The sequence below is a fragment of the Pan troglodytes genome, chromosome 8, assembly GCF_028858775.2.
Source record: "Pan troglodytes isolate AG18354 chromosome 8, NHGRI_mPanTro3-v2.0_pri, whole genome shotgun sequence".
Lineage (NCBI taxonomy): Eukaryota > Metazoa > Chordata > Mammalia > Primates > Hominidae > Pan > Pan troglodytes.
Window position 1 is genome coordinate 55,911,569 of NC_072406.2, and position 25,590 is coordinate 55,937,158.

General features: G+C 39.5%; 1 protein-coding gene across 6 annotated transcripts in view; it reads left to right on the forward strand.

Moving 5' to 3' along the window:
- The window catches only part of CSGALNACT2 (chondroitin sulfate N-acetylgalactosaminyltransferase 2), a 47,983-nt gene that overhangs the window by 18,703 nt on the left and 3,690 nt on the right, over positions 1–25,590 (forward strand). The window contains exons 3-8 of one of the 6 annotated variants that reach the window (XM_063781700.1): positions 1,251–1,467; positions 3,034–3,135; positions 4,740–4,900; positions 6,406–6,584; positions 9,546–9,640; positions 18,477–18,558. In XM_063781700.1, the coding sequence (XP_063637770.1) occupies positions 4,755–4,900; positions 6,406–6,584; positions 9,546–9,640; positions 18,477–18,558 (502 nt within the window). In that variant the 5' untranslated portion in view covers positions 1,251–1,467; positions 3,034–3,135; positions 4,740–4,754. Of the gene's footprint in view, positions 1–1,250; positions 1,468–3,033; positions 3,136–4,739; positions 4,901–6,405; positions 6,585–9,545; positions 9,641–18,476; positions 18,559–25,590 lie in introns of those variants that run through there. The other 5 variants (XM_016963076.4, XR_010146860.1, XR_001721315.4 and 2 more) reach the window with 5 other exon arrangements.

Genomic DNA, 25,590 nt, shown 5'->3' on the forward strand with positions numbered 1-25,590 from the left:
TTAGCTCAGATATCACTTCTTCTGAGAAGTCATCTGCAACCTCAAGTCTAAGACAGCAGTACTTCTGTGTGCTCTTGTCACCTGTACATTCATACTGCTTGTCACAGTATGTGGCGTTGCCCATTTCCTGGTTTGTGCTTCCTACTAAAGTGTAAGCCTCAGGAGGGTTGGGACCAAGTCTATTTTATTCACCATTTTATACCCAGATATTTACTGAGTGACTCACACATCTGTAGGTCTAACCTTCTTCTCTCTCCTGAGCACCATACTTAAAAATCAGATTGCCACTGGGCGCAGTGGCTCACTCCTGTAATCCCAGCACTTTGGGAGGCCGAGGTGGGCAGATTATGAGGTCAAGAGATCAAGACCATCCTGGCCAACATAGTGAAACCCCGTCTCTACTAAAAATACAAAAATTAGCTGGGCGTGGTGACACACGCCTGTAGTCCCAGCTACTTGGGAGGCTGAGGCAGAAGAATTGCTTGAACCCGGGAGGTGGAGGTTGCAGTGAGCCAAGATTGCACCACTGCACTCCAGCCTGGTGACAGAGTGAGACTCTGTCTAAAAAAAAAAAAAAAAAAAATCAGATTGCCTCGTAGATGCGCATGCTTTTCTCTCAAAGGCATCTCAAATCACTGTGTTTAAATCTGTACCAATTTTTCTTTGACTTCACTCTAGTCAGTGATTTTATATGTATGTATGTATACACACACATATATATATATACAGATATATATATATCACATAGCACTATATTGTTATTATTTGTCTATTTTTCTGTCTCCTTCACTAGACTGGCCCTGTCCTCAAAATTGAGACCATGTGGCACTCTTTGTATCACATAACTGACACGAAGGCACTCGATTTCTTTTAGTTGACCTAAACCAATAGAAATTTTGGCTCTTGGGTCTAGATTTTAATATTGCTAGAAGTAATTTCTTTATTTATCATGATTACCATATTGATAGGCCCTAGTATTTTTAAAAAGTCATATGTAAAAAGGAACAATTGTCATTTGTAGTATATTTTATAGATTGAATAAAATAACAGAACAGTGAACTTTTTTTTTAACCTTTTTTTTTAAGCGAGTAATTGTTACTGTGCAGTGGGGATAAGTATTTTCACAAATAGGTAAAAATCCTGCAGGTCTAGTTTAATACCCTTTATGTTTAAGTGAGTAAAATCTGTCTTCCCATTGAATTTGTAAACTTTGACATGGAGACGTCTTTGTTCCTAACTCTTTCCTTTAGGTTATTATCGCACTGAGAGAGATAAGGGCACGCAGTATGAACTCTTTTTTAAGAAAGCAGACCTTACGGAATATAGACATGTGACCCTCTTCCGCCCTTTTGGACCTCTCATGAAAGTGAAGAGTGAGATGATTGACATCACTAGATCAATTATTAATATCATTGTGCCACTTGCTGAAAGAACTGAAGCATTTGTACAATTTATGCAGAACTTCAGGTAACTGTCAGGGCTTAATGATTAAGCTACATTCTCCTAAAAAAAATCACATTTTACTCAGATTTCCTTAATTTATCTTCACCGATTATAATTACTTAGAATAATTTTACAGGCTTTAGGGGAACTTTATTTTTTTATATTCTCTCTTTTTTTAAAGCATGTGTAGTATATTGTGTTATAGACAATTTGAACTATGAAATAAATTAAGAGTGACACCTATTAGAAACTAAATTTGATGGCCTTGATAATTGTTTTGAATTCATTTTAAGACAAGTTGAATTTTTAAAAAATCAACTTTACTAAGGAATAATTTACATGCAGTAAAATCCACATATTTTAAGGATATAGGTATCATGACTCTTTTTTTATTTTTATTTTTATTTTTTGAGACAGGGTCTCACTCTGTCACCCAGGCTAGAATGCAGTGGAGTGAGCACAGTTCACTGCAGCCTCAACCTCCTGGGCTCAAGTGATCCTCCTGCCTCAACCTCCCAAGTAGCTGGGACCACAGGTGCATGCCATCTTTTTTATTCTTTGTAGAGAGAAGGTCTTGCCATGTTGTCCAGGCTGGAATTTAATGTCTTTTGACAAACGTATACACTCACGAACCACCACCCCAATTAAGATACAGAATACTTGTGTCTCACAAGAAAATCCCCTTGAGAATGATTTGAGTTTTTTAATTGAAATACATTTAGACATACAAACATTAAACTAAAAATTGGAGAAAGTTATTTCAGCTTGCAAAGCAGAGAATTTGTAAAGTTTTTTTATGTTATCAAATTTGGATATTTTAAAATGCTGAAGTGTTAAATAATTATCTACACATTATGAAAACTATTTGTGGAAAATGCTGCTTTTTGATTTAACAGTTTCCATGTTTCTAATACTTTAATATTTTTAATGTTTTAGATACTTTGATATACTGGTTTAATGCTTTGTGATCCTAGTCTTTATTCTCATATTGAAATTGTTGGATTTAAAAGGTTAATTAAAACTGGTCTGCAGCTGAATGTCTGGCAGTCATACTTCCAAGTGAGATTTACTGTTCCAAATAGCTCACTTGAGATCTGATTTCCTAAAGCATTTTTTTATTGCCTTTCTTGGAATTACTTTCAAAGGCCACATTATTATTTACAGTAAGTAATCTCAGTCATGGCAAATATTTATTCCTTAATGATAGTTACAATTTTTGGAATTAGCCAGTCTGAAGACAAAATAACTCTTAATCCAAAAGGTCAGTATTTATTTATGTGGTTCTGAACCAGTTGAGTTTATTTCCTTGAATAGCTTGTGATTTGCTTCTGAAAGCAATCCAAAAGCAAAAGTTCAAAAAATGTTTTGAAATAATGGCAGCAATGACAGACTGCTTCCATGGCCCTCCAAGGGGTGCACTCATTCAGGCATAGACCTTGTGCCTTCCATAATTCATCAGTATTGCCACATTTATGTTTACTACTGTGTCAGTAATGCCTCATTTTCTTGTTAAAGCTTCATGTGGTTGCTTTCTTAATGAATAGTGCCTCATGTTTTCTTGAATAAACTTTTATTTTTCACTTCTGTTAGGGATGTTTGTATTCATCAAGACAAGAAGATTCATCTCACAGTGGTGTATTTTGGTAAAGAAGGACTGTCTAAAGTCAAGTCTATCCTAGAATCTGTCACAAGGTTGGTGAACCACATCTGCAGTGAAGGCCTTGATATATAACATTGCTAAAAGAGAATTTCAGATATGTAATGAGTTAATAATTTTTAGTAACTATTATTTAAAAATTGGCTGAGCATGTGGGCGGTGGTGGTGATGATAAGTTCCTCATTTCACATGCAATCCTACATGACTCAACTTCCCTTCACTGCTTAGCAAGCAGCCTGGCATGATGCTCTCTCTGTGGCCCAATCACCTTCTGTGTATTTGCTGCTGCTTTCCTTTTTTTAAAATCTAATTCCTTCACTTTGACATAATCATCTTCTGAATTTGTCTCTTTTTTGTCACCTTTCTTTCCTTCCATTTCCTCAGGCTCCTTCTTCTCCCCCTGCTAACAATGTTGAGGTCTCCCATATCCTTAAGAAACTCCCACTCAACTCTGAAGTGCCCAGCCGCTACTGTTATGTTTCTGTCCTTTCACAGCTCAACATCACGAGACAGTAGTTCATAGCTAAGCAAGTCATATAGTACCTGGCACATAGTAGATGCTCAGAGGTTTGAATGGATGAATTAGTAATCCCTTAGTACTTAATTATTAATTCTTTAGCCTCTCAGCCTTTTTCTTTCTAAATCATGGGCCCAAAGATAACGACTTAACTGCCAGATTCTTTTCTGTTATTCTTTTTCATTGCTTTTTTACCTTTGACAACCTAACCAGTATTTCTGTCTTAAAATGTTCTTCTTGTGTTTGTAAAATGTAACTATTTTGTAAATGTAAGTATGATGTAATGTAAACTATTAGGTTGATTATCATCTCTAACCACACCAGCTCTATATCCTTTACTTGCTTCTTTACCTTTCTGCCAGTTGTGGCCATTTGCCAAGAGCCCAGATTTGATCAGCCATTCTTCTCAAATCATTCAACTAACATTCATTGAGTCCTACCTACTGTGTTCCAGGTACACTGCTTGGGAGTTTGACTGGGGTAGTTGGAAGAAGAGTGGGCATAGATGAGTGAATCTGAGTCCCTGACCTGCAGGGATTCTCAGAGCCTTGATGTATATAGACACAATTCACTGTCTTCCCCTTCCGTACACCAGCTCCTCCTCCTGATGGCCCTCTTTCAGTTCAGAGTAAAACCATTTTCACCATCTGGGCATGACTTCTGAGAGCCACAGTCTTTTACTTATTCTTTGCCTCCAGTTACCTCTAATTAGTTAGTTCCTACTTAATTCACAGGACCTCTTCTCTATCTCTTCCTTGCTACTGCCACCACCCTAACCCTGGTTCCCCCTCCCTCCATTTCTTCCCTTCCTGTCCCTCCTTAGTGTTTTTAGATCACCTACTAAGTGCCACAAGCTCACACTGGTAATACTGAAGTATTGTCAAGACACTTCTGTGGCAAATGGTGTAAACCTACCTTGAGCTTGCTTGAGGAAAATAGGAGCAGTATTGAAGAATCTCGGATACCTCCCAGAAATAAAGGGATTGTTACAACCAAATTTGGGGAAGAAAATCAAAACAACTCTGGTTTCTCAGGGATTGGAACCAGAGACTTGAATACCATCAAAATTCTCGTCTCCTTGTCTGTTTTTCCCTGCATGTTGACTTCATTCTCCTGTTGCAGATTGGCTTCTTCCACATGGTGAGGGATATGACTGTTGGCGGCTCTGGGCTCACATCTTCTCAGCTTTGCCATCAGAGAGGAAAGAGCTTTCTCCCAGCTCCAGTTGAGAAAATCCCAGGGAAGGACATTTTGCCCACTCTTGAGCCAATCACTATGGCCAGGTGGGGTGGGGGTATTGGGACTGGCCCAGCTTAAGCCTGGTCTCCACCCCTAGGAAATTACTGTGGTTGGGGTGGGCAGAGAGTGAGGGGTATTCTGTGATCAGTGCCTCCACTTGATGCTGAGTATGTGGGGTGGCAATGGGCAGTTTTCCCCCAACAGAGGAGAGATTTATATTCCTTAAGACGGGGAGAAGAGTCCTAGGCATTCAGAGCACTTGGAGTCCACTCCATGCACTATTTGAGCCTTTGTTCCATCTCTCCATTACCCATTCTGTACTGTTGTAAGTGTAATCCTCCTAAAATGTTACTTTTTTGATTAGGCTGCACCCTAGTGCAGTGAGTGATTCTCCAGCTTCAGTGCCAGAGTCACCAGGAGGACTTGTGAAAATGTAGAGGCTTCTCTCCAGCCCTAGCATCTGATTCAGTGGGTCTGGGTGTAGTCTGAGAGTTTGCTTCTCTAACATGTTAACACAGGAAGCTGATGCTGTGGGTTTGGGGGCCTCACTGTGAGAACCACTGCCCTAGCAGAAAAGTCCTGCTGATTCTCTTTGCCTTTAGGATACTGACCAATTTCTTTAACCTTGCATGGGAGGTACTCTTCACTCTGACCCTTCTCTCATTGTTCCCATTTTAAGATTCCGTTGACCCTTATCTCACTGTTCCCATTTTAGGGTCCTTTTCTACCAATCTGATTTGTCTGATCCCTTTTCTCTAAAATGCTTTCTACATTCTTACCTCTTTGCCTTTGAGAATAATTATTTTGAATGACCTTTACACTCACCACTGAATTCAACATTTTAACCAAGGCATAACTCACGTTCCACTTCTAACATCTTCTCTAACTACTCCAGACATGAGCGATGTATTTTTCAGAACTGCTGTTCATTCATTCATTCAGCAAATATTTATTGAACTCCTACTCTATCAGGGGACACTGCGTCCATAATAATGAACAAAACAAAATCCCTGCTCCCACAGAGTGGGAGAGACACTGGAACAAATATGTCTAGCAATATAAAGGAAAACAGCTGAGGAAGAGGATGGAGATGAAGGAGTGGGAGGTGGCAGCTGCTTCTCAAGTAGTATTAGGGAGGATCCCTCTGATAAGGCGACATGTGTGCAAAGACCTAACGGATGCAAGAGGAGAGTGATCTTTGTGTGTGTTATCCATTTAGAATGCATTATTAACAGACATTACAGCTATTTTTCCATTTGTGTATTTTTCAACTCCCCAAAAGGTGTTTAAGATTCCAAAGGTCAGTGGCCACTTTAACACTTTTGGAGCCTCATACCACCAACTTGTGCCTCAAATTGGGCATTTGGTGAATATCTCTCCCTGATGATAATCATACACACGAAGCTGGGATTTTCTTTCCCTTTGTGAATGTAGAACCAATATAATCAAATATTTGAAGTGTAAAACATATTTTGTAAGCTGTGTTGAAGGAAGAAAATTGGTAACTTTAAGTGGGACTTATCATTTGTTGTGTGTGCTTTCCTCATAGTGAGTCTAATTTTCACAATTACACCTTGGTCTCATTGAATGAAGAATTTAATCGTGGACGAGGACTAAATGTGGGTGCCCGAGCTTGGGACAAGGGAGAGGTCTTGATGTTTTTCTGTGATGTTGATATCTATTTCTCAGCCGAATTCCTTAACAGCTGCCGGTTAAATGCTGAGCCAGGTGCGTAAAATGTTGGTAGATGAGCTGACTATAGAATTTAGAACGTTGTCAGCATGTCCTATAGTTTGAATCAAGTGATTTTGAGGGAGAAGTTTTAGTTAAACCCCAGTATTTTTTTAAGTTATATTAGGCATAATTTAACTGGAATACTAAATAGGAAATTGAAAATTTGACCCTTTGAAATTCATATCCTTTGTTCTCTTGGGTCCAACTTCCAGTGACTACATTTGAAGCCAAATATGGAAATGCAGAGGAACAGGGTATCTACAAATTGATGAGGCGGGAGCAGTGCAGGTCAGAAAAAGAGCTAAGCAGATGGTATGGAGATGTGTGTGAGAGTCTGAAGCACTCAGCTTTGGGCATATAGCGTCCGCACATGCAAAAATACCCCCATGCATGTGTGCACACACACTCACATGGAAGTCTAGATGCAGATAGTGCTTGGTCTCCAGACTGCATTTTGGGGTGATTTACTATACTTTGCTTTAAGTTGTAGATATTTTTTGAAAATTAATGAGATAGCCAGGTGCAGGGGCTCACGCCTATAATCTCAGTACTTTGGGAGGCTGAGGCGGGTGGATCATGAGGTCAAGAGATTGAGACCATCCTGGCCAACATGGTGAAATCCCGTCTCTACTAAAAATACAAAAATTAGCTGGGCATGGTGGCGTACGCCTGTAGTCCTAGCTACTCGGGTGGCTGAGGCAGAAGAATTGCTTGAACCTGGGAGGCAAAGGTTGCAGTAAGCCAAGATCATGCCACTGCACTCCAGCCTGGTGACAGAGTGAGACTCCATCTCAAAAAAAAAAAAAAAAAAAAAATTAATGAGAAGATGACATTTTTTGAAATCAAATTTTAAATGCTTTTTAGTTCATTTAAAAGAATTAAAAGTATTAAAGAGGCTGGGGGTGGTGGCTCATGCCTGTAATCCCAGCACTTTGGGAGGCCAAGGCGGGCGGATCACGAGGTCAAGAGATGGAGACCATCCTGGCTAACACAGTGAAACCCCGTCTCTACTAAAAATACAAAAAAATTATCTGGTCATGGTGGTGGGTGCCTGTAGTCCTAGCTCCTCAGGAGACTGAGGCAGGAGAATGGCGTGAGCCCAGGAGGCGGAGCTTGCAGTGAGCTGAGATTGCGCCACTGCACTGCAGCCTGGGCGACAGGGCGACATTCTGTCTCAAAAAAAAAAAAGTATTAAAGAATCTCAACAGGATGAGTAAGTTGAGGAAATCTGTTATACAAACATGGTGACTATAGTTAATAACAATGTATTGTATACTTACAAATTGCTAAGCCAGTAGTAGCATTAAAAAATGTTCTTACCACCAAAAAAAAAAAGGTTAATTATGGAGGTGATGGATATGGTTATTAGCTTGATTTAGTCATTTCATAGTGTATGAATGTAGCAAAACATCATGTTGTACACCATTTTTATTAGTCAATTAGAAAAACATTGGGGTGGGGGGGGTGCTGCTGAGCACAGTACCTCACACCTTAATCCCAGCACCTTGGGAGTCTGAGACAGGAGGAGCACTTGAGTGCAGGAGTTCAAGACCAGCCTGGGCAACATAGTGAGTCCTAGTCTTTAAAAATAAAATTTTTGGCCAGGCATGGTGGCTGAATGCTTTTTAGCTCATTTAAAAGAATTAAAAGTATTAAAGAGGCTGGGCGTGGTGGTTCATGCCTGTAATCCCAGCACTTTGGGAGGCCGAGGCAGGCGGATCACCTCAGTCAGGAGTTCGATACCAGCCTGGCCAACATGGTGAAACCCCATCTCTACTAAAAATTAGCCAGGCGTGGTGGCTTGTTCCTGTAATCCCAGCTACTTGCGAGGCTGAGGCAGAAGAATTGCTTGAACCTGGGAGACGGAGGTTGCAATGAGCTGAGATCGCCAGCCTGGGCGACATAGCAAGACTCCGTCTTAAAAAATAAAAATAAAAATGTTTTAAAGAATCTAATAGCAAATGGGGTTTTTTTTTATGTAGAACTATTCATATGCAAATGATTGCCTTCTTATTAATTAGGTTAGAGATAGTTTTCAGGAACTCTTTGAGAACCTAATGAATAAATGAAGGTTAGGTTTATTTTACAGCATGAAATGCAAAATGTGAAAGTTGAAGGAGACGTATTTGCTTAGTTTAAAAGAAATATTTTATATCCAGAAACAGATTTGCCTCTGGAAAATTGAACTCCCCATCCCTAAATGTATTTGAACAAAGGTAGAATGAGCATCTGCTAGAGATCTTGTAATAAAAAGGTTGCCATGTTACTCCCACACTTCCTGACAATCACTGAACACTTCATGTGATCATATCTGATTGAAGCCAGCCATAGCAAGGGTTCCCTCTCCTGAGGGGAGATGGGCTAGTTAGCCTTTATGGTCCTTTTAGATCAGTCAGTTTGAATGCTGATGACAAGGTCTTCTCCAAGGGCTATTATTTCAGGTAATTTTAACCCTTGTCTTCCTGACTTTTCCAGATTTTGGTTCAGATCTATTCTATATTTTCATCATTCTCTGCATATCTATTCATTGTACAGTATTCTTTGAATTTACTCTTTCTAATGATTCATTTTTGACAGGTGGATTTAACAGACGTTTCTAAGTTTCATAGTGATTATCAGAGGTTAATCTACATTTATTACTACTGATTAGATGAAACAATGAGTAATAAATGACTCACGTAATGAATACACATCTCCCCAAAGTCAAAGGGAATAAACGTGAAGCACCCTTTAGTTTGTTTTTTCCTCTGTTCTTTTGCAAGGTTATAGTTAACCTACTGATATGTTACAAAATCAACATATTCATCAAATTAACATGATGTTCTGTAGCCTGAATATTAAAAAATAGATAAAATCATGTATAATAAGACTTTGATAAAACTTAATACATATTGCAATAAAGAACAGTTCTTCATAACTTCTTTTTATGTTACAAACCTATATTTTAATTTGTAGGTAAGAAGGTGTTTTACCCTGTGGTGTTCAGTCTTTACAATCCTGCCATTGTTTATGCCAACCAGGAAGTGCCACCACCTGTGGAGCAGCAGCTGGTGAGACTTTCACATTTTCAGTTATGAAAGACTCTAAAGATCTTTTCTAGATGTTTGTTGTGTAAGTAGAAAACAAAGTTTCAATAAAAAACTGTATTTCCATGAGCAAAGTGTTAAAGAAAAACTATAGTTATTGTAAGCACATTTCCATAGTTCCTCTTTATACCCCCAATAAGATGCTTTTCACATTTATTGCTTCAGAATTAAGTGTAGGGGGAGCAGAGTTTAGGTCATAAAGGAAAACCTCATGTCCCAGAATGTGGAAATTGTACAGTCATTTCTACCAGCTTATTTTTACTAATACTAAAAATTTGATTTTAAAAACCCTACTAACTAGAAATTAAATCTACTCTGCTAAATAAGAGGGAATAGTACACTCTGGTAAATTACCTGGAAAGTCATAGAATATAAATGCCATATATCAAAACTTACAGTTATTGCCAAAGCTAATTTTATGTAAGTTTTTTAAAATTTTTAAATAAACATTATTTTATAATAATTTAGATTTAGAGAAGTTGCAAAGATAGTACAAAGAGTTCCATACTTCACCCAGTTTCCTCTAATGCTAACATCTTATGTAACCATGGTACATTTGTCAAAGTGAAGAAATTAATATTGGTAAGTTACTGCTAAGTACACTAGGATTACACCAGTTTTTCTACTAATGTCCTTTTTCTGTTTCAGAATCGAGTCGAGAATACCAAATTGCTTTTAACATAATCTTTTATTATTAATACTAAGAAAAAGTAGAAATGATTAAGAAGTCACTTTAAGATGTTTAAAAAAATGAAAAATAACTTCAAGGAAAGTAATAAAGGCAGAAGTTAATAAAACAAAAATAGATTGAGAAATATAGAAGCTTATGTTTATGTACAAAAAATTTAATCATAAAGTAGACAGATTTCGGGTAAAAAGGAAAACATTGGAAATTAGAATATGAAAACATTGAGATAAATCAATTTTATAGGGTAAGTTTTCTAAATTATAAATAAATGAAAGATTTGAGAATTTATAAAATATGAACACAGGCTAAGTTCATGTTAGTATTTTATGAATAAAAGAGGTGCAAGTGGGCCGGGCATGGTGGCTCACACCTATAATCCCAGCACTTTGGGAGGCCAAGACGGGTGGATCACAAGGTCAGGAGTTCGAGACCAGCATGGCCAATATGGTGAAACCCCGTCTGTATTAAAAATAAAAAAATTAGCCAGGCGTGGTGGCATGAGCCTGTAGTCCCACCTACTCAGGAGGCTGAGGCAAAAGAATCACTTGAACCTGGGAGGCGGAGGTTGCAATGAGCCAATATCATGCCACTGCACTCCAGCCTGGGTGACAGAGCGAGACTCCATCTTAAAAAAACAAAAAAAAAAAGGTGGAAGCTCTGAAGAAATTAAGAGCCATTTAAAAAACAGTTATCAAAAAGTTACCCTGTAGGTATATAAATACAATGTTTTAATTTATAAGCTTTTCCAGACTCTCAAAGAGCAGGTAATATTAGCACCATATGATGTACTTAACATATTTTATGAGGCCACCATTATCTTCATATCAACACTTGGCATAGTACACACAGACACACACACACACACACACACACGCCTCTACCTTATCTATAGGCCAGTATTATGAATATAAATACAAATAGGTTCAAAATGGCAAACTGAGCACCCACGTCTGCCATATCTGACGGTGAATTATTCTGAAGAAAAGGGTACATTAGTACTGGAAAATGAGAGAAGGTGTTAGCAGCCATAAGTCTTGAGAACTTTCTGTAAGACGATAGCAGTTAGCATAAGATTTCTGGAGGAGAGAACAGACTAGAATGTGTTCAAGAGAACAGTGAGTGAAGATGGGGCTGCTTTGCATCCTCTGAGCTCATAGCAGACAGAATGGAGGGAGCCTGGAATAAACATGCTTCTCTAGGTGTGCTGAGAAGCAGGCATCACAGGGATTGACCCTCAGTCTAAGGCAGTGCATGTGGTCCCTGGAGCTGGAGAGGCTGGTCGGGGTGGCTAGGGAGCCCCTAGACTACAAAAGTGAACTACTGTTAGCGCATTCCCCCTGAGACCCTGTTCTAATCTCCTTGACTGTGACTGGAGATAGGCCATTGTAATCGAAGCTAACAGCCATGGACTTCTGAACAATACTTGAACCAAAAGTGAGTAGCAATTAACCAAGACTAACCAAACATTTGAGGAAAAACAATACTATGAAAGAGGCACCAAGTGTTAATACACAGAAAAATTAACACATGAGTATATGAATACAGATAGAAAGTAATTTTAAAATATATCTTTGAGGAGATTAGAGAAAATGTTAAATTCATAAAACAGGATTTGTTGCTTTAAAAAATCAGAACTTGGAAATTGTGAAAATATTTTTAAAATCAGTAAATGGTCTGAATAGCAGAATGGTTACAGTTGAATCAAATTTGTAAACTGGAAGACAACCCAACTGGACACGTAAAGTTCACGAGATAACATGAGAGAAAAATTAAGACAAGGAGGATCAAGCCAGAAGCTCCCAAATTATTAATAGGAGTTCAGAAAAGAGAGAATATTGAGTGGAGGAAATGGAAGAAAGTTTCCAGAGCTAAGCAGAAACAAATCTTCTGGTGTTTGGAGAACAACAGTAGAAGGACAATTCTAATAGCTTCCAATGACACTAAAAATAGCAAAACCCAGTTTGTTCACAAAGGAGTGACAATCAGATTGGCATTCGTCTTCTTTTTGAAAACACTGGTGTTAGAAAACAATAAAGCAATACTATGAAAATTCTGAAGAAAAGTAACTTTGATTCTAGAATTCATATTCGACCTACTATTTTAGGACAAAATAGACATTTTTGAGCTTTCAAGGACTCAGAATTTATTTCTCAACAGACCTTTGTAATCGAGTCCAGCAAAATGATAAATGTATACATTGAGAGAGGAGGACCTGAGAGTAAATAGTGGTGAACAACCAAAAAAATTAAGTCTAAACATTTGTTGATGTAATAGTGTAAATAGTTATGTTGACATAATAAAAAGGCAATTAATACCAATTTGGGATTAAGATGTCAGCGGGTTATGTACATGGTATACTTATGTGTATTACCTAGCTGTCAGCTGAGAGGGCCTAGAACCAGTGACACCCTAACAGTAACAAGTACACTCAGCTTCCAAATCTTAGTTTCTAATACTATTCTCCAATCAAACAAGCTAGAGGTCCACGGAGAAATGGTTGATTCCAGGGCAGGGGCAAAAAATATACAAGAAGACCCTGGAGCATCTTACAGCGCCAGAAAGTAAGAAAGCACTCAATAAAAAGATGGGGGGAATATGTCGAAGGGGCACAGGAGCCAACAGAAAGAGCTCCCAGTGCCCAAGCTGGAACAACCTGAGCAATGAAATAAATAACTTAAACCTGGATTATAACCCAAAGCATCAAATAAATAGCCATGAGTCTATACTGATATAAATGAGTGAGTGAATGAGCAGATAAATATTGAGTGACTAGACTAGATAGGAAAGAAAAGTTAAGTCTTCCTTACAGAATTCCAAATAACTTATGTAGATACTCCCTCTTCCAGTAGGTGGAACTAGGGGACTCACTTTCAAAGAACATAGTATGGAAAGAAAAAACAAACTTTTTACAGGAGAAACCCAGCAGACACCTTAACCAAGGGATACCATGTACCCCTGACATGACATAATGAGAAGGACACTTTAGCTCACAGTCCTCTTCCAAAAACGTAGATTACTTCCCCAGGAAAGTCACAGGGAAAGCTGCAGCAAGCCCACATTGAGGAGCATTGTACAAAATACCTGGCCATTCTTCCTCAAAACTGTCAGGGTCACCAAAAACAAGACTGAGAAACCATCATAGCCAAGAGGAGACTAAGGAGACATGACAACCAAATGCAATGTGGTGCCCTGGACTAGGTCCTGGAATAGAAAAAAAAGACAGTAAAGGGAAAGCTGGTGAAATCCAAATAAAGTCTGGAGTTGAGTTAAATAGTAATATAGCAATGGTGGTTCCTTAGTTTTGACAAATGTACCACAACAGTGTAAGATGATAACATTAGAGGAAGCTAAAACTGGATGAGGGGTATACAGGAACTCTCTTTACTGTTTTGCAACTTCTTTGTAAATCTAAAATTATTCCAAAATAAAAGGTTGTATATTAAAATTAATTAAAAAGAGGTAAATAAAGTCAACATATAAGCGTGAAGGGAATGTAAAAGCATGCTAATACTCTTTTTTTTTTTTTTTGAGACGGAGTTTCGCTCTTGTTGCCCAGCCTGGAGTGCAGTGGCATGATCTTGGCTCACTGCAAACTCCACCTTCCCGTTTCAAGCGATTCTCCTGCCTCAGCCTCCCAAGTAGCTGGGATTACAGGCACACACCACCACGCCCAGCTAATTTTTGTATTTTTAGTAGAGATGGGGTTTCACCATGTTGGCCAGACTGGTCTCGAACTCCTGACCTTGTGATCTGCTGGCCTCAGCCTCCCAAAGTGTTGGGATTATAGGCATGAGCCACCGCACCCGGCCAAAGCATGCTAATATTCTTGCCTGGTTTGGAGGGTTGTAGGGGAAGAATGATTTGAATGCTGATTCATTCTAGGTGTTGCATAGCAACTTAAGTTTAAGCACTTCAAGTTCTAGTTTCACCACTTGTAACCTTTGCAAGTTGCTTAACTTTTCTAAGCTTCAGTCTCCTCACTTAAAAGACAAAAACTTGTTTTCCTTGATGTTTAAAGCTATATTAGAAGTAAATAAGAAGGAAAAAATAGGTAAGACAGTTGATAATTCACATATTTAAATAGTCAGCCTTACTAGGAATAATTTAAAACAGCAGTATAATGCTTTGTTTCTGCTGTTAGGTCACTGCTTTTAAAAAGCAAAGCCATGTGAGCAAGACTGGGGGATGGGAGCTCCTCCGTCACTTCTGTTGGGGATTCAGGCCAGTTCTCTTGAGTCGAATTCTAAACAGATTCATCCCTCTGATCCAGTAATTTCCACCCCCAGCAGTCTTTCCTGGGGAAGTAATCGAGCTACATGATGGTAATATGCATAAATTGATAACATTAAAAGCAAGCAAAACTCTAATAATAAAAGGATAAATTGAATTACGGTACATTCTCTGGTGAATATTGCATATCAAGGAAAATGTGAAAGAAATGTAAATACAGCCGTGTAAATGAAGAGGAAAATGTAAAGCTAAAAAGCGGGAAATAGCGTATCTATATTTTAGGTAACATTTAAATGATGATAATAGCTAATATTTTTATGAACCCCTTACTATGTGCAGGGTACTTGTTCTGTTTTGCCTACACATTAATTCATTTAATCCTCCTAACAACTTCTGAGGTATGTACTATTACTGCCCCATTTTTCACAGCTGTGCTGCAGTCGAGTGCCTGTCCAAGTACACACTGGCCTGAGTAGGCCCAGGAGGCTGGGTGATGTGGCTCCGCAGCCTCCACTCCTGTCCACTGCGCACACTGCCTCTGTTATATTAATTCATCAAATATTGAGGGTCCCTTTGATGCCAGGCACTATCCACCACTGGCACCCTGACACTTAGACCCTAACAGATATGGCTGTTGCTCGTGAGGATCTTTATTTATTAGGAGGTGACAGAAAGTAAAATCAGATAATGCATGCCACGTGGATCATTAAAACAGACTGAGTTGCAAAGAGTGACTCCGTGGTTTCTGTGGCTTGTTTGGTCAGAAAGGTGTTTCTGAGATGAAGCTGAGCAGAGCTGTCCAAAGAACAGGAAAGAACCAGCTAGGCCGTGATTGGGGGATAGTGGTTTCAGGCAGAAAGAACAGCTACTGGGTTTCCTAGGGTGTTTGGAGCACAGCCAGTGAGGGGCACATAGCTGGGCCAGGGCATGTAGAGCTTGTTCAGCCTCTGGAAGGCATTGGGATTTTATGCTAAGTGTGTTGGAAAGCCTTTGGAGGGAGAATGGATTGTGTGTGGCTCTGGCTGGCAGCAGCCAGTTAGGCTTTCACAGTAGACAAGGGGAGATGATTGTGGCTTGGGTGACAGTGTATTATAATTACGGAGAAAGGTTTGGATATGATTCAGAGATAGGGCTGACAGAGCTTGCTGTTGGATTAGATGTAGGAAATTAGCAAAGGAAAGGAATGGGAGAGCAGAGATTGGGATTCAACTGGAGCCATAGTAGCCATGTGTTGTTTATCAGACATCCAAGGGGAGGTACCAAATTGCTAGTTGGCTACAGGGATCTGGCATTCTGTGAGAGGCCAAGGCTTGGGTATATAGGTTATGTGTGGATAACTGCATCTCCCACATGCTTAGGAGGCCAGATAAAACAGTGCAAGAAAATATTAACAATAAGGATTATGGACAATTTGAGTTTCCTTCTACTTTCCTCTGTGAAAATGTGTTGCTTTAAAAATCAAACCAATGATTCCTTTTTCCAAGTCTGATAATATTTGAAGAATTTTTAGAGAAACTAAGTTACAAAGTTATAGTACTTATATAATCAGAATTGGCATGGTGTAGAGATGTCAAAGTGGGTGTTTTGCTTTTTAATACTTTGTATCAGGGTTATATTTTAACAAAGAGATAAGAATATTAGAGATAGGAGTGGTGGCTCACACATGTAATCCCAGCACTTTGGGATGCCGAGGCGGGTGGATCACCAGAGGTCAAGAGTTCGATACCAGCCTGGCCAACATGGTGAAACCCCGTCTCTACTATATATACCAAAATTAGCCAGGTGTGGTGGCGCACACCTGTAATCCCAGCTGTTCAGCAGACTGAGGCACGGAAATCACTTGAACCCGGGAGGTGGAGGTTGCAGTGAGCCAAGATTGTGCCACTGCCGTCCAGTCTGGGCAACAGAGTGAGACTCTGTCTCAAAATAATAATAATAATAGAGTCTAGTTTTCATTTTGCCACTAAAATTATGTCTCTATATATATTTATTTATTCAACACGTATTTATTGAAAGCTTGTCATGTGCCTGGCATTGTTCTAGGTGCTAGGAATATAGCAGTGAACAGAATCCACAAGTCCTCCCCTCAGGGAGCTTTACATTCTAGAAGGGGAAGAAGTTCTCCCCCTCAGCTCAAAAAAAAAAAAATTGAAAAGAAAAATGCCAAACTCATCCATCAGCTCAAATCTGAGCTGAGCCCTCAGGGCTGCCTGGTTCATTATGTGTTTTCCTGTTGATTCTCCTATTCTGTACAGCAGCAATTTCAGACTGTGCCCACTCTTCTCAAAATTTGTCACCTCTGCAGACCTTGATATTCCTGCTATCTGCAGGAATTTCTGTGTAGGTGCCTTACAGATCACTCAGATTCATTATGGCCAGAACCAACTCCATGTTGTTCCTCTCTGGGCTGGCCCTTCCCCTGGGCTTCATCTTAGGGATAGCACCATTACATACCCACTGTTCAGGACGGAAGCCTGCTGTCATCTTGGTTGATCCTTCTCCTTCACTCCCCACTCCTGCCCATTCAATCACTTGCTGACTTCTGTGAAGTCTCTGACCTAAATCTTTTCCACATTCCACATCCATACACTCTTTTGCTTTTGGTACATACCACAGTAGCACACACTAGACTAGCAGCTTCCCATCCCTAGTTATAGCTGTTGCCTCTTTTCTTTGTAGCATGTATCACCACCTAAAATGTATATTTATTTATTTACTATTTTCCCACCCAAACAAAGGTGCTTTGATGGCAGGGACTTTGTCACCTCTGTTTATTGCTAAGCCTCAGTTACTAGAACCATATCCAAAAGATTAAACACTTGTTGAAAGTATGAATAAAATAAAAGGCTTATCAGGCTTCAACTTGTAAGCAGAAGTGATTCCAAGGACTCAGTGTCATCAATGCCCTGGTTTTATATTTCTTTCTCTACTTAGACTTAAGTGGTGACAGCCTCATATTAAAGCTGGTTTCTTGCATGGTAGAAAAGGACTTTGGCAGTTCCAAGCTTCATAGCTGCATCGTGCACTAGAGGTCAACAAATGTTTTCTGTAGAGAGCCAGATAAGAAATGTTTTAATCTTTATAGGCCATACAGTTCTGCTGCAACTACTCAACTCTGCCACTGCACTGTGAAAGCACCCATAGACAATTTGTAAACAGATCAACACAACTACGTTCCACTAAAATTATTTACTAAAGCAGGCAGCAGGCCAGATTTAGCCAGAGGCCATCGTTTGCTGACCCTGCCCTACGACCAAGTGTCCTTTCTAGTGAGTCTCTTAGAAGAACGAAGGAGCTTTGTTTTCCAAAGTTCCCAACAACCCCCCTGGTTTACCTACTTGGCCTGATTTTTTTTTAAATACCTATTAGTGAGCCAGTAAGTAAGTGAGCCACTATGGTAAGTGGGGTGAGACTGTCTCACTAGTATAGAGACTCATGGCCCACTCCGAATCTACTGGTGACAGCAGCTTCCCTGAATTCATGGGCTGCCCAGGGCCAGGTAATTACCAGAACAAAACTGTACCAATCAGGAAGGGGGTTGGGGGAATGGATACTGGGTAGGCACCAGATAAAGTCTACTGTGTAAGGTTGATCCTGTATGTTACAATTTGTTTATGCAACTGTTGTCCTAGAATGTAAGCCCCTTGAAGTCAGGCACCACAATGATTATTAGTAACCTCAGCTTGCACCTTGTACAGGCTTTGAGTTCTATTTTTATTTGTTTTGTAAGGATTTAATAACATAAGTGCATGTGATCCTTAATCAGTCACATAAATGACAGGAAAAAAGTATACATTAGAAAATAATTTGTTTCATCGTTGATTAAAACTTCTGCTTCTTATGGAATTAAATTGTTTTTTGTTTTTTGTTTTTTTAACTAAGGTTCACAAAAAGGATTCTGGCTTTTGGCGAGATTTTGGCTTTGGAATGACTTGTCAGTATCGTTCAGATTTCCTGACCATTGGTAAGTATACTTTACATTTAAGGATGGGACTTTATTTACTCCAGACTTAATGGTATTTTGCTAAAAGGTCTCAGATTTGAGTGTTTTCCTACTAAATTATGAGTGTCTAAGGTTAGCTAAAAAGAGAAACTGGATATACAAAAGGCAAAGTAAGTTTATAATTAATGTTTTGAATAGGAAAAAATGGTCATAAAGATAAAGTATAATATTTACTTGTTCCTTTAAAATCAAAACACCTGTTTTTAAAAATATCTGTTTAACTTGTTACCCATAGTTGCAGGTGTTTAGAGTAGTCTTACAAAAGCTTTCTCTATAACTTTACTGTTGTGCCCATGGGTTGTTACAGCTGGGAGTAATCTTGGTTATCTAGACCAAGGACTTTCACATTTTTTTGAGATGAAACCTCCTTTACTTGTCTAGTGAACTGTTACACAAAATCCCAGTATTTAATACAAATGAAAGAAGACCTGCTCTTTCTAGCGCGTCTTGGAATCACACCTTAGTCATGCATTCCCCTAAGCCTAAAGATGGCCCATGAATAATTTGTTCTAACTATCCTGCATGCTCTGTTGTCCAGGCTGAAGAGCAGTGGCACGATCTTGGCTCACTGCAGCCTCTGCCTCCCAGGCTCAAGCGATCCTCCTACCTCAATCCCCAAGTAGCTGTGACCACAGGCGTGCACCACCACACCCAGTTAATTTTTTTGTTTGTTTTGTAGAGGCGGAGCTTCATTATATTGCCTAGGCTGGTCTTGAACTCCTGGGCTCAAGCAATCTGCCCACCTTGGCCTCCCAAAGTGCTGGGATTACAGGCGTGAGCCACCATGCCCAGCCCCTAGCTTCAGTCTTACCCAGCAAAATATAAAGTGTCAAAGAATAATTTAATAAAGCAGGCTGAAACCTGATTCCATGTCTTCTGATTCATTTAGGGCTAGCTACCTTTCTACAGCATAGAAGTCATAGAATATATTTTATATACATTCTAGGTCCATATCACATTCGTTTTTATAACCAGCCTTTTGTTTTGGAAATCCCCCCACCTTGTCTCCTTATCATTGTAACACTTGAATAATGGAAAATCAGGAAATAACAATAAAAGGGGCGTTAAATTAAACTGATGCTCTTTTCCTTGATTTCTTGCTTAGTTAAGCAAGCAGCATTTCACTATTCCTCAAAAATAGATTTGTGTACTTTTTTTCAGTATCTTCAATGCTTTGAGTTCCTTATCTCTTTTTTATGACAATTTTATTGAGATATAGTTTACATATCATAAAATTTATTAATTTAAAGTGTACGGTTAACCAAGTCATGTAGCTATCACCACCATCAAATTTAGAGCATTTCACCCCAAAAAGAAATCCCATACCCATTAACAATCACTCCTCACATCCTACCAACCCTCTTTCCCCCCAAACCTAGGCATCTACTGGTCTACTTCCTATAGATTTGCCTCTTCTGGGAATTTAATAGAAAGCAAATTGTACAATATGTGGCCTTTTATGACTGGCTTCTTTCACTCACATAATGTTTTCAAAGTTCATCCATGTTGTGACATGTTAGGTACTTCATTCCTTTTTATAGCCAAAAAATGTTCTATTGTGTGGTTATACCACATTTTGTTTCTCCATTTGTCAGTTTATATGCATTTGAGTTGTTTCTACTTTTTGGCTATTATAAATACTGCTGCTGTGAACATTTGTGTTTAACTTTTTGGGTGGACATAGATTTTCAATTCTCTTGGACATATGCCCAGGACTCTAGCTGGGTCATATGGTAATCCTGTGTTTGACCTTTTGAGAAATTGCCACACCGTTTTCCAAAGTGGCTGCATCATTTTACATTCCCACCAGCAGTGTTTAGGAGTTCCAGTTTCCCCACATCCTCATTAATACATGTTATTATCTTTTTGTTTCTAGTATCACCCATGATAGTGGATGTGGTATTGATTGTGACTCTGATTATAATTTTTCTTATGATTAATGTTGTTGAGCATCTCTTGATGTGTTTATTGGCCATTTGTATATCTTTAGTGAAATGTCTGTTCAGATCCTTTGCCCATTTTAATTGGGTTATGGAGTTTCTTGGGCTTCTTGAATATGTACATTAATGTTTTTCGTCAAATTTGGGAAGTTTCAGCCATTATAGTCATCTCTCAGTACCTGCATGGGATTGGATCCAGGATACCATGTGGAACCAAAATCCATGGTCGATCAAGTCCCTTATGTAAATATACATATTTTCATATTACCTGTGCATATCTGCCCATATACTTTAAACCATCTCTAGATTGCTTATAATACCTAATACAGGCCAGGCATGGTGGCTCACGCCTGTAATCCCAGCACTTTGGGAGGCCGAGGCGGGCAGATCACGAGGTCAGGAGATCGAGATCATCCTGGCTAACAAGGTAAAACCCTGTCTCTACTAAAAATACAAAAATTAGCCAGGCGTGGTGGCAGGCGCCTGTAGTCCCAGCTACTTGGGAGGCTGAGGCAGGAGAATGGCGTGAACCTGGGAGGCGGAGTTTGCAGTGAGCCGAGATTGCACCACTGCACTCCAGCCTGGGCAACAGAGTGAGACTCCATCAGAAAAAAAAAAAAAAAAAAAAAAACCCTAATACAATGTAAATACTATGTAAATAGTTGTTATACTGTATTTAAAATTTTATATTTATTGTTATTTTTTATCGTTTTTTCCCTAATATTTTTGAACCATGTTGGTTGATTCTATGGGATGTGGAACTCATGCATATGGAGGGCTGACTGTATTTCTTTGAATACTTTTTCTGCTCCATTCTCATAGTTTTCTCCTTTGACACTCACTGTATGTATGTTGGTACATTTAATGGTATCCCACATTTTTCTTAGGCTCTGTTTATTTCTCTTCATTCTTTTTTCCCTCTGTTCTTCGGATTGCGTAATTTCTATTGATGTATCCAAGTTCTCTGATTGTTTTTTCTGTTAGATCTACTGTTGAGCTACTCTAATGAATTTTTATTTCAGTTACTATAGTTTTTAACTTCAGAATTTCTATGTGGTTCTTTTGATATATATATAATTTCTTTATTAATACTCTCTATGTGATGAAACATTGTCATCTTCTGTTACTTCCTTAAGTGTGACTTCTTTTAATTCTTTGAACATACTTACAATGGCTGCTTTGGAATTTTTGTGTATTAAAGCTAACGTCTGGGCCCTAACACAGGCAGTTTCTGTTGCTTGCCGGTTTTTTTTTTTTTTAAGCGTATGTCACATCTTCTTGTTTCTTTGCATTCCTCATTATTTCTTTTTCAAAAACTAGACATTTTAGGTAATACACTGTGGCAACTCTGGATACTGATTTCCCTCTACCACCACGGCTTGGGTTTTTTTTTTTTTTCCTTGTTTATTTATTTATTGACATGGCTGGACTATTTTAACAAATTATTTCTTCCTCCTTCCCCGACCTTTTGGCAATATGAAGCCTCTGCTGTTGCTCCTCAGGGCCTGTGCAGTTATCCTAGGATGGCATTGGATTTAGCAGGGCTCTCTTTATCTCTTTCCATGCCTCCATTGGTATCACTCCTATTAGACTCCACTGACTGTTCACTAATTGCTGTCTTGTTTTTGACAATGCTCTGGGGCATAAATTGCTCCATAATCTGTCCCTACTAAATTGGGCCCTTTTGCAGGGATAGTTTTTGCAGCAAGTCTTTGAGATTTGTTCAGACCCCAGGAGGTATATTCTTACTATCTCTCTCTGTGGTTCTCTCTAGTAAATTAGCTGGCCTACAGTTTAGCTGTTGCCCTCCTGGAGTTACCAGCCTCCTCTTAATTGCTTACTACCAAAATCTCCATTATTTTCAAGAGGCTGGAACTTCTCTAAACTCTGAACTTCTCTACATTCTATTTTAAATAAAGTCAGTTCCTTAGGGAAGAACTTTGGAGCACTTTGTTCTTATGGACTTCCTCTCCCCCCCGGGAAAAAAATCCATGAGGTTTTGCCCTGAGGATGGGGACAGTGACACACTTATTAAGCAGAGTGACCACCTCTGCCCTATGAGCAGGACACTGGGTAGGGGCAGGAGGACCCCCAGTATTCTCAGCTGGCCACACCTGGAAGTGGAGCCTCCACCCTGTTGCTGTGGGCTGGGTGAAAAAGAGCTGCACCTGTTTAGAACTTAGACTCTTTATTTGGAGCTTCTGTTCCTTTGTTTCCTTTCCTCCTGGTATTCCCATTATACATATGTTACATCTTTTGTAGTTGTCCCACCGTTCTTAGATATTTTGTTCATTTTATTTTCAGTCTTTTTTTTTCTTTTATTTTCTGTTTTGGAAATTTTTATTGTCATATCCTCAAGCTCAGAGATTGTTTCTTAAGCTAAGTCTGGTCTACTAATGAACCCATCTAAGGCATTCATTTATTTCGCAGTGTTTTTGATCTCTAGCATTTTTTAAAATTCCTTAGAATTTCCATCTCACTGCTTATATTACGCATCTTGTGTGTTATCTGCTCTTTCCATTAGAGCCCTTAGAGTATTATACATAGTTGTTTTAAATTCCCAGCCTGATAATTCCAACATCCCTGCTGTATCTGAATCTGGATCTGGTACATGCTCTGTCTGTTCATACTGTGTTTTTCTTAACTTTTAGTATACCTTGTCATGTTTTCTGTTGAAAGTTGGACTTGATATACTGCATAAAAGGAACTGCAATAAATAGGCCTTTGATGATGTGGTGGTGAAGTGTGGAGGGAGCGGAAGTGTTCTGTAGTCCCATAAGTAAGTCTCAATCTCTTAGTGATCCTGTATCCCAGACTCTGAATTTCACACATGCTTCTCAGTCTCCCCTCCTCTCCTGGACAGGATGACTAGAAGGGGCTGGAGTTGGGTAGATTTCTTCCTCCAAGTCAGTTAGGCACTGATAAAACCCCAGCAGGTTAGGCTCTGGTTAAATAACTTCTCCTAAGGACAGGCTTTGTTAATAATGACAACATGCTGTGGCATACTTTAAAATGATTACCTTTTCCCCTTCCCCACTGCTGGACGCATTAAGAGATTTTTCTCTGATCTTCACCACTGAGGACCTAATAGAGCTCCTAGAGGTAAAACTCACATGAGTATGGGGGTCCCAATATGACCAGGTCCCCTTGGAGTTTTTAACGCTCAGACTTACCTCCCCTGAGCCTCCAGCAATTTGTCAATTACAGTTAGGGTTTTCCTACCTGGGTACTGGTCCCCACAGAGATTTCTGCTCTAGTAAGTTGGAATTCTTTGTATCTGCCTATCTGTCTCACCAGTTTTGAGGGCAGTGGTTTACCCTGTGACCTCACTTCTCTGTGAGAGACCTAAGAGGAGTTGTTGCTTTTTCAGTGTTCAGCTTTTGACTTGTTAGAATGGAGTGATGACTTCCTAGCTCCAGGCATGCCAGACCAGAAACTGAGAATGCCCCATTTGTTTTAAGTATATGTACCATCTCTAATATTCTAAGAGCTTATATCTACAGGGAAGAAAAGCTGATATGTATCAGACATAGCATTTAGTAAAGCTCTGATTGTTTAATACTTTTCAGAGATCCCCAGATTATTGTCCATCCTGTTAATGTGAAATTAAGTGGGATAGAATTATTTGACAGGAGCCGGGCATGGTGGCTCGAACTTGTGGTCCCACTTACTAAGGAGGCTAAGGCAGAAGGATCACTTGAGCCCAGGAGATGGAGGCTGCAGTGAGCTATGATTGCACCTCTGCACTCCAGCCTGGGCAACAGAGTGAGAACACATCTCTGAAAAATAAAAATTATTTGACAGGCCAGGCACGGTGGCTCACGCCTGTAATCCCAGCACTTTGGGAGGCCGAAGTGAGTGGATCATCTGAGGTCAGGAGTTCAAGACCAGCCTGACCAACATGGTGAAACCCCATCTCTACAAAAAATACAAAAAATTAGCCGAGCGTGGTGGTGCATGCTTGTAATCCCAGCTACTTGGGAGGCTCAAAAAAAAAAAAAAAAGAAAATTGTTTAACAGATGGCTGGGCACAGTGACTAACACTTGTAGTCTCAATGCTTTCAGAGGCCAAGACAGAAGGGCTTAAGGCTAGGAGTTTGAGACCAGCCTGGGCAACAGAGTGCAACCCTGTCTCTACAAAAATTTTCTTTAATTGGCCAGGTGTGGTGGCACACACCTATAGTTCTAGCTACTCAGGAGGCTGAGGCAGGAGGATTGCTTAAGCCCAGGAGTTTGAGGTTACAGTGAGCTATGATCATCCTACTTCACTCCAGCTTGGGTGACAGAGAGCTTGTCTCTAAAAAAATAGAATTAATTTGGAAGCCTCACTCTTAATTAAAGAATTTTTTTCTAGGTTTTTAAGAATCAGTTTTCTAGCTCTTCAAAAAAAATCTGGTTTGCATTCTCCCTGCATCCTTAAAACGTTAGTTGTTTAGCTTGAACCTGGCTTGAAAATAGTCTCGACTTTATCTCCCGTTTTATGGGTCAGCCCACTATCGGGGGAAATTCACCCCCAATATTTCACGTAGGTTCTTTTCTATTTTCCCTAAGTGTCGGCCAGTCTGAGAAATAGAGGGACAGAGTACAAAAGAGAGAAATTTTAAAGCTGGGTGTCCAAGGGAGACATCACATGTTGGCAGGTTCTGTGATGCCCCCCAAGCCACAAAACCAGCAAGTTTTTATTAGTGATTTTCAAAAAGGGAGGGAGTGTACAAATAGGGTGTGGGTCACAAAGATCACATGCTTCACAAGGTAATAAAATATCACAAGGCAAATAGAGGCAGGGCGAGATCACAGGACCACAGGACCGGGGTGAAATTAAAATTGCTAATGAAGTTTTGGGCATGCATTGTCATTGATAACATCTTATCAGGAGACAGGGTTTGAGAGCAGACAACTGGTCTGACCAAAATTTATTAGCCGGGAATTTCCTCGTCCTAATAAGCCTGGGAGCACTATGGGAGACTGTGGCTTATTTCATCCCCTATCTATGACCGTAAAAGACAGCCGTCCCCAGAGCGGCCATTTCAGAGGCCTCCCCTTAGGGACACAT